The sequence below is a fragment of the Eublepharis macularius genome, chromosome 2 (genome assembly GCF_028583425.1).
Source record: "Eublepharis macularius isolate TG4126 chromosome 2, MPM_Emac_v1.0, whole genome shotgun sequence".
NCBI classification, from domain to species: Eukaryota; Metazoa; Chordata; class Lepidosauria; order Squamata; family Eublepharidae; genus Eublepharis; species Eublepharis macularius.
In genome coordinates, this window is record NC_072791.1 from 223,990,550 (window position 1) to 224,006,370 (window position 15,821).

The 15,821-nt window shown below is 45.0% G+C and overlaps 1 protein-coding gene across 1 annotated transcript in view; it reads right to left on the minus strand.

Annotated features, from left to right (window-relative positions):
* Window positions 1–15,821, minus strand: part of MFSD6 (major facilitator superfamily domain containing 6) — a 44,456-nt gene that overhangs the window by 20,502 nt on the left and 8,133 nt on the right. The window contains exon 2 of the mRNA XM_054972301.1: window positions 10,550–12,174. Coding sequence (XP_054828276.1) covers window positions 10,550–12,120 — 1,571 coding nt within the window. The 5' untranslated portion in view covers window positions 12,121–12,174. The remainder of the gene's footprint in view (window positions 1–10,549; window positions 12,175–15,821) is intronic.

The following is a 15,821-nucleotide window of genomic DNA, read 5'->3' on the forward strand; positions in this document are numbered from 1 at the left end:
CACCTCCCAGAAGTGGCATCATCATGCCTCTCTGAGAGTGGGCGTGCACAAACTGCATGTGCAAAGAGACTAAAACAGGTAAGATCCAGGTTCCCCCCTCACACCGGGAGGATACAGAGACCTCGGAACCCTATGCTGGGTCACGTGGGATATCAACAGACAAGTGCTTGGAGTTCCAGGAACATGGGGAGCTGATTCGTATCAGGACTGTGGAGAATTCCACCCAGCACCGTTTTCATGATCATGAATCAGCCCCATTCGCCCTACTGCACAACTTATGTGTCGTCATTCCTGCATGCAGGTTTCCCCAGTAGGGCTAAACCTTGGCTCCCCGGGACTATTTCAGATCCGGAAATTAGTGCTGGGTGGTGGGAGGCTTATGTCTTTTTTCTCCTGTGTGCCGCAGGCACAATCCAAATCATATCCTATTTGGATTTACAAAATTTGTGCCCTGCCTTTTTGCTTCATTAGGGCCACCATCAGTTAAAAAAAACCATTATAAAAACGCATCATAAAAATTTGAACAAAAATACACACAGGGCTTTTTTTCAGCTGGAACGCGGTGGAACAGAGTTCCGGAACCTCTTGAAAATGGTCACATGGCTGGTGGCCCCGCCTCCTGATCTCCAGACAGAGGGGAGTTGAGATTGCCCTCCAAGCCATGTGACCAGCATGTGACCATTTTCTCTGAGGGCAACCCACTGAGTTCCACCACCTCTTTCTCCAGAAAAAAAGCCCTGCATAAAAGTACAGAAAAACAGTAAGTAAAACACAGGGCAGAAAGAAGGGATCACTGAAGGACTGACAGATGTGACAAAAAAGGCTTCACCCGCTGGCAGGCAACAGTGATAGAAAGGGGATAGCGGAATATTCCCTTGGAAAGAGTTCCATGGTTTTGGTGGGACGACCTAAAAGGGCAAGTTGCCACTCACCCAATCTCAGAAAGGCTTCAGAAGATGTCCATCGGATAGGTCCTTACGGGAGTAGATGGTCTTTCAGATGGACTTTAAAGGTCAATACCAACACCTTGAATTCATCCCCGAACCAGGACCCAGTGCCGATGGAACAAGACTGGAGTGGCATGGACCTACAACCCATTCCAGTCAGCATGCTGGTTGCACCACTGTCCCCTTGTGCCTGGGCTGTGAGTTCTCAGCATGCAACTCTAGGCGCATGCCTGATCCAAAGCCTTCGCTGCAGCCATCGTGTCTTCCACATGGACTATGGAACATGGGGATCATCCCTAATACTTACTGGGCCCGTGAAGATGGGGTCACAGGAACCTTTTTGGTGGTATGCGGACTCTTAGGCACGCTACCAGAATTCATTGATCCATCTGCATTTTATGCAAGCGTTTCTATGCAACGAATCAAGCACACACAGAGAGAAGTTCTGATCTGATGAATGTCCATCTGAAGACCCCTCAATTCTTGCCTATTTCATACAAATGTCATGCTGTACGCAGAGACCAGCTGACAGAGAAGGTAACAGGGCTGCTGGGAGTCAACCAGATGTTCAGTCTAGGGATCCCAGGTCCCTCAGTGAAGGGGGCAGGGGATCCCCCACTCCCACCCTCCGCCTCCACATGCCTAGCTGATGGGTGGAATAGGGCACACTCCCGAGGTAGTGCGGCATCGGCGATGTCACTCCCACAAGTGATGTCATTGTGCTGCTTTGGGAGCGCTCCTGCACTTCGCAACAGGCTGGTTTGGGCCCCAAAGAAGCCAAAAATCAGCCTGCTGTGAAGTGTAGAAGCACTCCCGGTCCCTCCTGCACTTTGCAGTGGGCCAGTTTGGGCCCCAAACAGGCTGAATTGGGCCTGTTTGGAGCCCCAACTGCCCTGCAATGAAGCACAGGAGCGCTCCCAGCCCCTGTGCAATGACATCACTTCCTGGAAGTGACATCGTCATGCAGCCAACGGCGACTGCCAGGTCCCGCTCCTCCCACAGGGAGGGTAAGGGGACCTGGTGTCAACCCTAGTTCAGTCATAAGATAGGAACGACATAAACTGCTTTGTGTCTCCAGTGGAGAGGAAGGCAGGGTATAAATGAAGCAAATACATCCATTCAGGCCGGCCTTGGTCATCTGCTTCCTACTAAAATAGGCTATCATGAGAATCTGTTTTGCCCAGCTGCAGTGAGCCTGAGCAAGCATTAAGACATTCGGGGCACTTGAAAGTAGATAATTCAGTAATAATACTTACTGTGAATGTAATTCGCACACTAAAAGGTGAGGGCTGTCACCTTAACTGGGCTTATGAAAATCTTAGTCTCAATCGAAAACAACTATCAGGTTCCCCCACCCCGCACCTTCCGTGTAAAATCAACAGTGAGTCCAATCTGCTAATACCAGGCGATCCTAAGGTTCACCACATTATAAAACCCCTTTCTGAATATTTACACCCTGAAGCCATATAAAAGCTTTTTGACAAGATTAAGAAAAGCAAGCCCATGGCTTCTTGTTCAAAAGGGCATCACGACTTCTCCCAGCCCAGCCCAGCCTCCTTAAAGAGGCAAGAATGGCATATATCAAGCTCGGGTGACAGACTGAGGGGAAAGGAAACTACTGTGGAGGGATCATATTCAGTGCATTATCCTTTTTTTAAAAACACACAGAGATGTGTAACCCAACACTGGAGACACACAGAACAACCAGCCTGCAATTTTTTTTAAAAAAAAACAACAACAGTCAGCTAAAATGCAAGATTAGAATGATTTGCCGCGGGGGACCAAGGACAGCTTTCCTGGTCTTTATGCCTTTTGTGTTTTAAAAGGTGATTTTATTATGTATGTTCTAATTTGTTCATTGCCTTGGTGGCCCTCGTGAGGGCAGAAAGGAGGGATTATAAATTTTACTAAATAAATAAATAAATAAAATATCTCAACGCCCCAGAAAAGCACTACAGGGCTGGAGGAGATGTGGTTGCCAGAATACGGTGGGACAGAAAAACTGCAAAATTATGGCAAATGACCCTTGCAAGGCATAAACCGATGTACGGGCAAATGCCAAGGTTTGGTTGGCACGGAAGATGACGGACACAAGACAAATGTAGCCCTTCACAAGTGAGAAGTTTGGTGGTGTTTCCCCAAATAAAGCTTTGAAATGATTTCATTAAATGATGGACGGAGGAAGTGGCTAGCTATGTTGATGCACGATAGTCCCTGAAGGACACAATTTACCTTATTTGTTTTTGGCTTTTGATATAACTGAAAGCGGAAGTTTATAGCATCTTTAGTGTTCAGTATAAACAGAGGAAAGCTGGTTCAAAGCAGTCACCCAAAACACAGGTGCCGTATTTGCTCAATGCAAATTCATCTGAAGATGATAATAAAAATGCTTGCCAAATGGCATAGACAAAGATCAGTGTGGTGTAATTGTTAAAAGTGTTGGGCTAGGATCTGAGAGACCCAGTCCCAAATTCCCACTTCGCTATGGAAACTAGATGCATGACCCTTGGGCCAGTCACACATACTTAGCCTAACCTACCTCACAGGGTGGTTGTGAGGATAAAATAGAAGGAAGGGGGACAAGGTAAGCCTCTTTCGGTCATCACTGGGGAGAAAAGCGGTGTACAAATGAAATAAATAAAATTAGTTTAATTTGAATTTTTTTTAAAAAAAAAAACAGAGAGCTCCCAGTCTCCTGGCTTTCCGTGAACGATGCAAACCCAAACTATTCAAAAAGGTTTTTTACTCAAACGGGAGGGCTGTATTGTAGGGATGGGGTCTCAGATGCTTTCTAATGAGTTAGGGACCATAGACTTCATCGCTATATTGCCTTACGTATTATCTGTTGCTTTAGATATGTACTCCTATGTACCACCTGTGTTCCATGTTGTTAGTCCTAGAATTGATTATGTTCTGTTTCAATATTTTCTCTACTCTGTATTGGATTCTTGCTAATACTATGTCTTTTAAACTTGTATCTATTTACCCTATGGCATTGTTTATGAAAATGTCCTTGATACTGTACTGAAATGTACTTGATACTGATTGTACTAATCTTATACTGTGTAATCTGCCTTTCTCACTGAGAAAGGCAGACTATAAACGACATAAATTAATTAATCTGAATTTAGTATGATGAACATTAAAACTTTTAAATGTGCCTTCTAAATCATATAAAGGTTCTATTTAGTTACAAACCAATGTATTTTACTTATTACAGCAAACAAGTTTTCATTTCCCCCCAGAAATACATGAATTCAAGATAGAAAACTTGCACAATATAAACCAATAATCTGCCTTGATTTTAAATTAATCCAACCAGTTGCCTAAGTTATAGGACAGCCACTGGAATAAAATGGTGCAGCTTTGTAAAATTCTATGTGGCTTTCATTAGTTGTTCTACATAGCCAATTTCTCCTTGAATATTTCTGGCACTCAAACACAGCGCTCAGCTACAGCATGTTTGCTCACCCAGTACCAGTCGTACAACTGTGTATCCAAAACAGTTATAGTCTGTTTACCTTCACCTTTCCATTCACCAGATGACACAGCATTAAATGTCAGAGTTTTGGAGTGCCTAGAATAAAGTCACAAATTCCAAGATTTCTCCCTAGGTCTCAGATTCATGCAGGAACGATTCTGCATCAGACGATCAAGTGTGGTAGTCCCGCAATGCACATATAAACTGGGAACTGTTACAGGCTGCACTTTCTGAGCCCATGTACATCAATACACGTGTGACACGATCCCCCACATGGTAATCATCTATATGGTAGAAGCATTTGTAACACCTATCAGTTCTGTGCAGGACTCCGGGCTTGGTTCCTATGCTGCATGAAATGGTTGCATAAATAGTAACTTCCCACCACCACCCAGTTGTGCCCTTATGGGTCAGTGGACCCCCAAGAACATCATGGAGAATCGAGGTGCAGGGCTGCAGTACAGGCAAGGCAGTGAAGGAGCCTGCACAATCACCCACTCATCACTACATGCAGAAGTACCTATTGCATGCAGAAAGGGAACATAGGATCCAAGCCCCTGCATTCAGTTAATCAGCTCCTCAGACGAATCCTAATTAGTTTGCATTCAATCATCCAAGGCTAGAAGTTGTGAATTACCTTCCAGGGTTTAAAAAAAGGTCACACAACATCCAAAAGATAAGAAAAGCTCATTTAGCGGACCAAACATATACACAGTTTTAACAATACCACAATTTAAAAAGAAGTGTTAAATCACTTTATAGGACTGATGGTTCCTAACAATCTGTCGTCACCACAGTGTTGCTTGAAATATGCATTCTTTTTTCCCAAAGCTGTATTTGTTAGAAACGAAAGTTTGAGCATTTTGCTTTGGAAGATACTAGAGCATTCTCCAGAGCTGCACGGCAGCAAGACACTGAACAGATGTAGCATCACACATATTTTTAAACAGGCAAAGTCACACCTGCCAAACATGTCCCACAACACTCATTTAGATACAATATCGTCTTTCAAGGCCAGGTTCCGGCACTCCTATTTGACACCAACTGTTATTATTCAAGCATTTAAGCAGAGAAAATTTGGCACTAAAATCTAAGATTAATTACAGGCATTCTGGCTGATAGCAGCTAAGAAATGTTACTTTTCTAAAAAGATTGCATCAGCTAATTCACATCTATCCCAACTGTTTAAGGTATCTCAACATCTTTTAACCCCTAAACCAGAACCTTCACTGGTTCAAGAACTGACAATTAGTCACAACACCCTAGCAAAGTTCTTTCCTGATAAAATAGCTTGAGTACACTCAAATCCTGAGACCACCTATAATATAGGTGAGCCAGAAGAAATGCTGAACACACTGTCCAGTCCGTTTCTGGATCACTTTGACCCAGTCGCAGTGATGGATACTGACAGAATTCTAGCATCTGTGAAGGCCGGTACTTATAATTTGGATCCTTGCCCAACCTGGCTATTAAAATCTTGCGAAGACCACATAAAGGAGTCCTTAATGTCCATCATAAATTAGTCTCTAACTCAAGGCACCTTCCTTCAGCTTCTCAAAGAGGCAGTCAGCCACCCGTTACGTAAACAACCATCCTTAGATAAAAATTATGTAGCCGATTATCACCCAGTCTCTAATCTGCTCTTTCTGGCTAAGTAGTTGATGGAACAGCAGCTGACCAACTCCAGGCCTTCTTGAAATGCTGAAGAAGAGCATAAGCAATTCTAGGACTGACAGCAGAAAAGACAGAACTACCCAGTAGGGTCATACTTTTAAAAACTGTTAAAAACTGATAAATCACCGGGCCCAGATGGCATACATCCAAGAGTTCTGAAAGAACTCAAGTGTGAACTTGTAGATCTCCTCACAAAAATATGTAATCTGTCATTAAACTCTGCATCTGTTCCTGAGGACTGGAAGGTAGCTAATGTTGTCCCCATCTTTAAAAAAGGTTCCAGGGGAGATCCGGGAAATTACAGGCCAGTCAGCCTGACGTCAATACCGGGTAAGTTGGTGGAAACTATTATCAAAAATAAAATTAGTGGGCACATTGATGACCAAAAGCTGATGAGGAAAACTCAGCATGGGTTCTGTAAGGGAAGATCTTGTCTCACCAATCTGTTAGAGTTCTTTGAGGGAGTGAACAAACAAGTGGACAAGGGAGACCCGATAGATATTGTTTATCTTGACTTCCAGAAAGCTTTTGACAAAGTTCCTCATCAAAGGCTCCTAAGTAAGCTCAGTAGCTATGGGATAAAGGGCCAAGTCCTCTTGTGGATCGAAAACTGGCTAATTAATAGGAAACAGAGAGTGAGTATAAACGGGCACTTCTCACAGTGGAGGGTGGTGAGCAGTGGGGTGCCACAGGGGTCGGTATTGGGTCCAATGCTTTTTAACTTGTTTATTAATGATTTGGAATTGGGATTAAGCAGTGAAGTGGCTAAATTTGCAGATGACACGAAATTGTTCAGGGTGGTGAAAGCCAGATTGTGAGGCACTCCAAAGGGATCTGTCGAGGCTAGAAGAGTGGGCATCCATGTGGCAAATGAGGTTCAATGTAGCCAAGTGCAAAGTAATGCACATTGGAACCAAAAATCCAAAATATAAATACAAGTTGATGGGGTCTGAACTGGCGGAGACTGACCAAAAGAGAGATCTTGGAGTCATGATAGATAACTCACTAAAAACGTCAGCACAGTGTGCGACTGCCATAAAAAAAGCTAATGCTATGCTAGGGGTTATTAGGAAAGGGATTGAAAACAAATCAGCCGGTATCATAATGCCTCTGTATAAATTGATGGTGAGGCCTCATTTGGAGTACTGTGTACAGTTCTGGTCGCCACACCTTAAAAAAGATATCATAGCACTGGAAAAAGTACAGAGAAGGGCAACTAAAATGATTAAAGGGTTGGAACACTTTCCCTATGAGGAAAGATTGAGGCGCTTGGGGCTCTTTAGCCTGGAGAAAAGACGACTGAGGGGAGACATGATAGAGGTTTACAAGATAATGCACGGGTTAGAGAAGGTAGAGAAAGATGTGTTTTTCTCCCTTTCTCACAATACAAGAACTCGTGGGCACTCTATGAAATTATTGAGCAGTCGGGTTAGAACAGATAGAAGAAAATACTACTTTACACAAAGGGTGATAAACACATGGAATTCGTTGCCACAGGAGGTGGTGGCAGCTACAAGCATTGCCAGCTTCAAGAGGGGACTGGACAAATATATGGAGCAGAGGTCCATCAGTGGCTATTAGCCACAGGAGATAGATGGTATTCTCCTTGTGGGGAGGTGGTGCTCTGTTGTCTTGGTGCTGGAAGGAAGGCAGTGGGAGGGCTTCTGGTGTCCTGGCCTCACTGACAGTCCTTTAGATGGCACTGGATTTCTAGCCACTGTGTGTGACAGAATGTTGGACTGGATGGGCCACTGGCCTGATCCAACATGGCTTTGCTTATGTTCTTATGTTCTTACTTAAAAGCAATAGGTAGTACATAGAAGCACATCCTTAAAGCAACAGATAGATAGGACGTACAGCAACATACTGAGATCATCTCCCTACAATACAGCTCTCCTATCTGTGTAAAAAAGCACCTACTAGTAAGTTTTCACACTGCTAAACATGCCATAGAAATTAATTATGCTTCGTTTCAGATAGACTTCATCTCTGTGCTCGGCTTTATGCTAGTTTAAAATTTTTCTGCAACCATTCCCTAGTTATCTGTTTCCCTGAATGTCCTCCCTAACTGTTCTTCACTATTATGCTTTGCTCAGTGAATGTTCTAGCTGTTGATTATATTGTATTGTTGCTTGCACTGCTGTAACCCGCATTGGATCTAGTGAGAAAGGGGGACTATCCTACTACAGAAAAGGCAAGCCGCATTGGCGACAACTCACTTTTTATTCTCGCAGAGGCGCATTGCTGACAACTTTGGCCTCGAGGCCGCTGCGAATCACCCGCTTGCCGCCAGGACGGGGACTGCCGAATTGACGGCCTGAGCACTCCTCCTGACGGCAAGCAGGCACTTTGCAGCGGCCTGGAGGCCAGAGAGGGAGGGCGCTGAGGGGAGGTGCGGGGAGGAGTGCTTAGGCCGTTGATTCAGCAGGCCCCCTACCAGCGGCAAGCGGGCACTTCACAGCGGGAGGGCTTTGCGGGGGGGTTCAGGGAGGAGTTCTTAGGCTACAATCCTGAAGGAAATTTCCTCCGAGTAAGCTCTATTGTCCATGAACCAGAGTGTGGCAAGTTACTTCCCAATTCCGACAAAATCTTTACAAAAAACATAGTATACAAAGAAATCTTTTACCACTGATGACTGAATGATTCATGAAAAAATTTAAATGACCGACAACAGTTTTCTAGAGTCCAGGGCTTTTTTTCAGCGGGAACACGGTGGAACGGAGTTCCGGAACCTCTTGAAAATGGTCACATGGCCGGTGGCCCCGCCCCCTGATCTCCAGACAGAGGGGAGCTGAGATTGACTTCTGCGGAGGGCAATCTCAACTCCCCTCTGTCTGGAGATCAGGGGGCGGGGCCACCAGCCATGTGACCATTTTCTCCGAGGGCAACCCACTGAGTTCCACCACCTCTTTCCCCAGAAAAAAAGCCCTGCTAGAGCCCATTGTATTTTTCACACAATGGGCTCTGCGGCTAGTAAATAAATAAATAAATAAATCTGTCCCATTTACTCCTTTTTGTCCTGGCCCCAAATTGTATCTACAATGAGGCTGCTCTAATGCCATCTAAAAATGCCCTCAAAAAATTATCTGCTCTCATCATCGTTTATATCGTACTGCCTTCAAACTGCCGTTTTCATCCAATGTTATCACAACCAGCAACTCGCCATAGCTATCGTCTTAACCCATCATCTGTAACAAATCTGATTTGGGGATGGGAAAGAAGCACCAACAGCTGGCAACAGAACCATTCCGAAATAGCATCTGCCTCCTCCAATAGATAATTATTCAACAAAAGAAACGCCAGTGTAATTTTATACCTTAAAAGTTAAGCAAAAATTCAGAAGGACATCCAGTTGTTCCTGTATTGTGTTTGTTTAATACAACGCTCCTTTCAGAGTATGTTCCTGTACACTATTTTTGGTTGACAACAGCTATTTGTTTATTTTATTTGTTCCCCGGCTTCCTCAAGGTGGTTCACATGATAAAAAAAAAATGTGATCAAACAGCATAAAACATCCAATTAGACTAGGATTACAAAAAGTTAGAAAAATAATGGAAAAAAAAAGGTATCAAAGCTATCATAAAGAATGCAGGTAATGGAATTTCAAAAGTAGAAGACAGTACAGTAGGAGCAGGATAAATCATCCAATAAACCTTGGAATAGGCTGTCCTGCTTCTTTTATATAAAGAAGGGTTCTTGTTGGGTTTTTAGTAAGTGTCAACCCTTTTGTTATGAACAACATTTGATTTAAATGCCGCTCTTCAGGATAACTTAATGCCCACTCAGAGCAGTTTACAAAGTGTGTTGTTATTAGCCTCACAACAATCACCCTGTGAGGTGGGTGAGGCTGAGAGAGCTGTGACTGACCCAAGGTCACCCAGCTGGCTTCAAGCGGAGGAGTGGGGAGTCAAACCTGGTTCTCCAGATTAGAGTCCTGCTGCTCTTACCCACACCACCAAACTGGCTTAACCACTACACCAAACTGAAAGAGTTAAGCTGATGTTTGTCTTAAGCTAGTGATAGCTAATTTGCATAGGGCCAATTAGGGGTAGAGTAGATTCTTCCCACCAGACTGGGGGTGGTATTATTATCAATAGTTAATAAGATTGACTATTGACTGATCAATTAGATGTTCCTGCACATATGCATTACAGTAGTACGAGACAACGGGAACAGAGCAACAAGATGGAGTTTAGTGAGGCTGTTTGTTGTTTTTCTATCTATGTACTCTTTTACCCTAATTTTGTAGTAAACTCTTTTTATTAGAAGCCAAACACACACGCGCGTCTGAGCGCTGCTTATTTTTCTGCTGTGCTTTCATTCACTCTGCTAAACTTTCCCAACAGTCCTCATGAACTACAGCCTTGTACTACAGCCCTATGCCCTTTACAAAAATGCCCCCGTTTTACACAGAAATACGGAACACTTCATTCAAACACTCGCTTACCTGATGTGGCCGATCAGCTCAATCAATTTATGGCTGAAAAAATATGCTGTCAGTTCAGACACGTGACTCAGGACCGAACAGACGCCAAAAAGAGTGGTGGTGCCATTTAGATCCTCCAGATGCCAATAGAGAAAGGTGAACACAAAGCCATATCCAAAGCCCATAAACCAAGCCACAAAAAGTACAGAGCCATACTGGATGCTGCAGAGCATCTTGATCAAATCCCAAAAGTTGAAGGACTGCGACTGACTTGTGTCGCTAGGGGTCTCGCTGGGCGAGTCCGTGGAAGGATTTCTCTCCCCTTGGGACTCCTCTGCCTCTTTGCTTTGGTCGTCCTCTTGCTTGTAGTGGTTGTAATGAAACCGGAACTGGGTTGCTACGATCAACGAAAGAGTCATCAACACTCCAAAGACGATGAAAACGATCCTGTAGTTCTTGTACTCCGGAGCTTTGCATCCTTGACCTTCCACCGGCACCTCGATACGAGTAGAGTCAATACCGATTCCCACAGACAGCATGGCCAGCCCCCAGCCCAGAGAGCCCCACATTCGCTGCAACCCATAGCGGTCCCGGTGCTTTCCGAGGTACTGCAGGGTCACTGTGTCTACAATGGTAACCGACGAGGCACTGAAAAACTCTCCTATGATGACCACTAATAAGATGAGCAGGAAGATAGCCTCCACCTCCCGATGATCGTAGACAAGAGAGACCTGAGAAGGATGCACTGCCTTTGTGGTGACCACGAGCGCTGTAGAAGCAGGGGTTGTATTTCCTCCAGGTCCCAGGGTAACCACCGTATTCACCAAGTTATGTTTTGTAATGGCGTCCGACGCTACACTCCCTTCCTCTTTTAGAGATGGTTTCCGGTTCCCGCTATGAGTGGTTGGGTGGAATGGGGTTTCAGGAATTACAGATAAAGTCGAGCCGACTGTTGGCAGGCCGGAAGGTGGCAGGCCCCTTTTCTCTTTTCTCTTTGGTAACGCAGTTCCAGCCGCAGACACAGGAAAAGAAAGAGAGACGTTTTGCGGGGCCGTTGTCAAAAGGTGGCTGGCGTTGGTAGGACGCACTGGCACCGGGAACTTTGGCGAGCACCTTAAGGTAGCCGGTTTCACAAACCCAATTCCCAAATTAAACAGCACCCAACACAAAAGCGAGAAGAGGAGGACCACCTTTCCTTTTTTAAAGCGGTCTGCCACCACTCCCCAGAAGGGGGCACTGCAGAACTCGATGAAGTATCGGATGCCCACCAGCAGCCCGCTCTGGCTGGGAGTCATGCCCAGCTGTTTGTAATACACAGGCAGCAACGGGTAGAGGGAACCATATGCGGCATAAAAGAAAAAATAAAATACTTTTGAGACCAGAAGGTCATTGTTCACTTTGACACAGTGCTTTTCGAGCCAGTCCAGCTCCTCGTCTGGAATGGTGGTGGTGGTCTCCGTTGAGGGTGTGTCACTTTGAGCTTGGGGGTCTTGCTCCTTGGAAATTCCATTGAAAGGATCGGCAAGCACGTATTTCCTCTTTTGCTCCTCTTCGTCGTCAGTTAAAATGGCAACTTTATCATCTGTTGCCATGGCTCACCGTGAGCATGAGAGACACAGACGGGTCTCTAGACTACTGTAAACAGCCTGCAGAAAGACAAAAAAGCCGCACAAATGGTCAAAAGCAACACAGAGGAACATACAAAGAAATGTATTTATTGTTTATTTAATTAATCTGCTTTCTATTCTGCTCTGTCCGCAAGCGGGCTCAGAATGGATCACATTTTAAAATATACAATAAATAGAATAAAATTTGGAGCAATATAAACATTAATAATGCATCAATTATAAAACAGCCGCACACGTTTTGCCGTACCACCTCAGACTAAATAACTCATAGCACAGGGTGGCCAGTCATAGATGTTTACAGAACCTAAGAGGGGTATATACTCCCCCCTCCATGGCAGGAGGCCAACAATACCTTAGGTGGCCCACCTGCCTCAACCACCAAATGCCTGGCAGAACATCTCTGCCTTGCAGGCCCGATGAAAGGGTAATAAATCCAAATGGGCCTGCATTGACACAGACAGAGAGTTCCACCAGGTTAGGGCCAGGGCTGAGAAAGCTCTGGCCCTGGTTGAGGCAAGGCAAACCTCCCTGGGGCCAGGAATCACCAGTAAGTGTTTATCTGCTGAACAAAGCAGCCTCTGGGGAACATATGGTGAGAGGCGGTCCCAGAAATACTGTAATGCATCTCAATTTTTTAAAAGCGCCATCAACTCACAGCCAATTTAGAGGCAACCCCATAGCATTATCAAGACCAGAGATGTTAAGAGATGGTTTTCCTCTGCCTGCCTTTGCATAGCAACCCCGGGCTTCCTTGGGCCAATCACTAACCAGGGCCAATCCTGCTTGGTTTCCAAGATCTGATGAGGTCAGGCTAGCCTGGTCCATTCAGGTCAGGGTGTATCTCCACTACTATAGAACAAAAAAGGAAGATTTCCTTCATCAGTTATACATGTTGCTCGCTCTCTTTTGGGGGACTGCTCTTCCGCAAGAATTTCTGCTCTTAAATTAATTAGTCCACTTGCTTCTGAGTAGACCTACCTAGGATTGCTCCCCCAGGATTCTTACTATAGGACTCATGGTGGTACAGTAAGGAGGGGGGAAAGCTAATTCACTGATTGGAAGAATAATACCTGAACAGTCTATATTAGAAATTAGCAGCAATGATGCAAAGATCTCTTTTTGACAGGTGGTCCATTAGGGCCAGGCTCCAAAGAAGTCCATGTGTACACACCAAGCGTTTCTAATGTGAGGCAACCAATTCCTTCTCGATGCAGCCCTGAATACTGTTTCAGAACACAGTCTTCAGAATTCAAACAAGTTAAAACGAGGGACTCTTGACAAGCTCTACTGAATGTGATGAATACTGTGCTCTGGATCCAGGCCAAGAGACCAAAATCTGTTTCATATCAAACGAAGCCAAAACAATGTACTAAGAATAGGAGAAAGGGCCATAAAAGGTTAGGAAAGCTCCATTTGAGGCCCCATTTTCAGCTATAGTGAACACCTGATCGCTTTGCTTCTATAAAAGTCGAGAGATGCTCAGAACCTCGAAAAGAAAATGTGCGTGCCCTGCAAAATTAAAGTTTTGAAGGGGGAAGTTGAAGCTGAAGTGCTGCGATTCAGGGGAATAGTTCCTATATGATCTTCCCCTCAAAAAAAGCATACGTTAGTGCTGAGCTGAAAGGAGAGGGGCATTTCCCCCCGAAATATTTACAGTACCATCAAAAAAAGGTTTCCCTTTCTTTTTAGTGACTTCACTGTGATTACTTCTGAAGGAGCTCAAAAGCATCCAATCATACAATAAACACTGCCCTTACTCTGAACTGGCTACATACACCTACAGAGACCTAGGGTTGCCAGGTCCAGGTTGGGAAATTCCTGGAAATTTGGGGGTGGAGCCTGGAGAGGGCAGGGTCTGGAGAGGGAAGGAGCTTCAGTGGGGTATAATGCCAAAGAGTTCACCCTTCAGAGCAACCATTTTCTCCAGGGGAACCTGTCTCTGTTGCCTGGAGATCCGTTGTAATTCTGGGAGATCTCCAGCTACCACCTGGAGGCTGGCAACCCTAGCTATATAGGATCACTTATTATTCCATTCAGTATGATTCCCAGTTGCTTCAGGTTGCTGGTGTGCTGAGAAAGAAACTGTTGTCTTATTCAAGAGAGAAAGCTCTCATAGCCTGGAGAAGGTATCACACGTACAGCTGAGGGGAGAGGATTATGAGTGAGGGAATACCTGTCTGCTCATTGGAAGAGGCAGAAGGGCTTGATGCAGAAAGTGCACCTTATCCTAACTATGCCCCCTCATGACAAAAAGTCCACAAGGTTAATTCTGCAGATCATCGCTCCAATTCAGGTTTGCCTACAGAAATGCTAATTTCAGCATCTTTCCTCTGCTATGACATCCCTGTAGCTAAACAGCTTGCAAGGACAGTAGTGGGGAGAAGCTAGGATTAAGCCAGGAGGCCATTCCATATTCCTGTGTCATGCAAAACCATAGTTAAGATCAGGGCTTTTTTTCAGCTGGTACGTGGTGGAATGGAGTTCCAGCACTGCTTGAAAATGGTCACATGGCCGGTGGCCCCGCCCCCTGATCTCCAGACAGAGGGGAGTTTAGATTGCCCTCCACGCCACTCCGGCACGGAGACTCCCCTCTGTCTGGAGATCAGGGGGCGGGGCCACCGGCCATGTGACCATTTTCGCCAAGGGCGATTTAAACTTTAAAAAACTCCCCCCTTGTTCCAGCTGACCCAAAGTGACGTCATTGTGCAGTCCTGAGTTCCACCACCTCTTTTCCCAGAAAAAAAGCCCTGGTTAAGATGAACTGGGGCGAATAAACCGAACTACGGTTTCTGATCCTGGTTTGAGGTATTCTAACCAACCATAGTTAGAAGAACCATATCCAGATGATCATATTAACCATAATTACGTTTCATTAGGCCATTGTTATACACTATACCATCAAATGCCACAAGTTGACTGGAAGTGAACCTCTGATCTCTTTTCTCTGTTGATCTAAGGCAGGTAGCAAATCGAACCACCAGTGCTGTGCAGGAGTTACAGGAGTTGGATCGGGAAGACCTGGTTACAAAACCCCACACAGCCACAAAGCTCCAGGGTTTAGTTTAAGAGACTGCTCTATTAAATGAAATTTAATAATAAGTGTGCTTATATACCGCTCTTCTAGAGATTAGTGCCCCACTCAGAGCAGTAGACAAAGTCAGTGTTATTATCCCCACAATACAGCTGGGGAGCCGGGGCTGAGAGGAGTGACTTACCCAAGGCCACCCCCCGCCCCTCAGCTCATGGCAATAGCAGGATTCAAGCCAGCAAAGTGCTGATTTGCAGCCCCACCACTTCACCACTATGCTACAGCATAGTGTCCCTAGCTTGTGTCCCCAGTTGCAGGAGTGCTCCTTTACTTCCGATTAGGCCTTGGTAATTTACTTCTACAGAAAGAAATTTTTACAGAGACACTGCCAGTCTCAAGTGTGTTCTCACACAAAAGAAATGTTACAGCAGAAAAAGTCACAGGAACTTCTCATTAAACAGGGAAGGGACAGGGCATGTAACAATATCCAGAGAGGATACCTGGATGACTCTTTGGCCACACATTCTACAACACAACCTGCAGTAAAATCCATTGTTTGGTGGTAGAGAGTGCCCTCAAGTCACAGCTGACTTATGGCAACCCCTGGTGGAGTTTTCATGGCAAGAGGTGGTTTGCC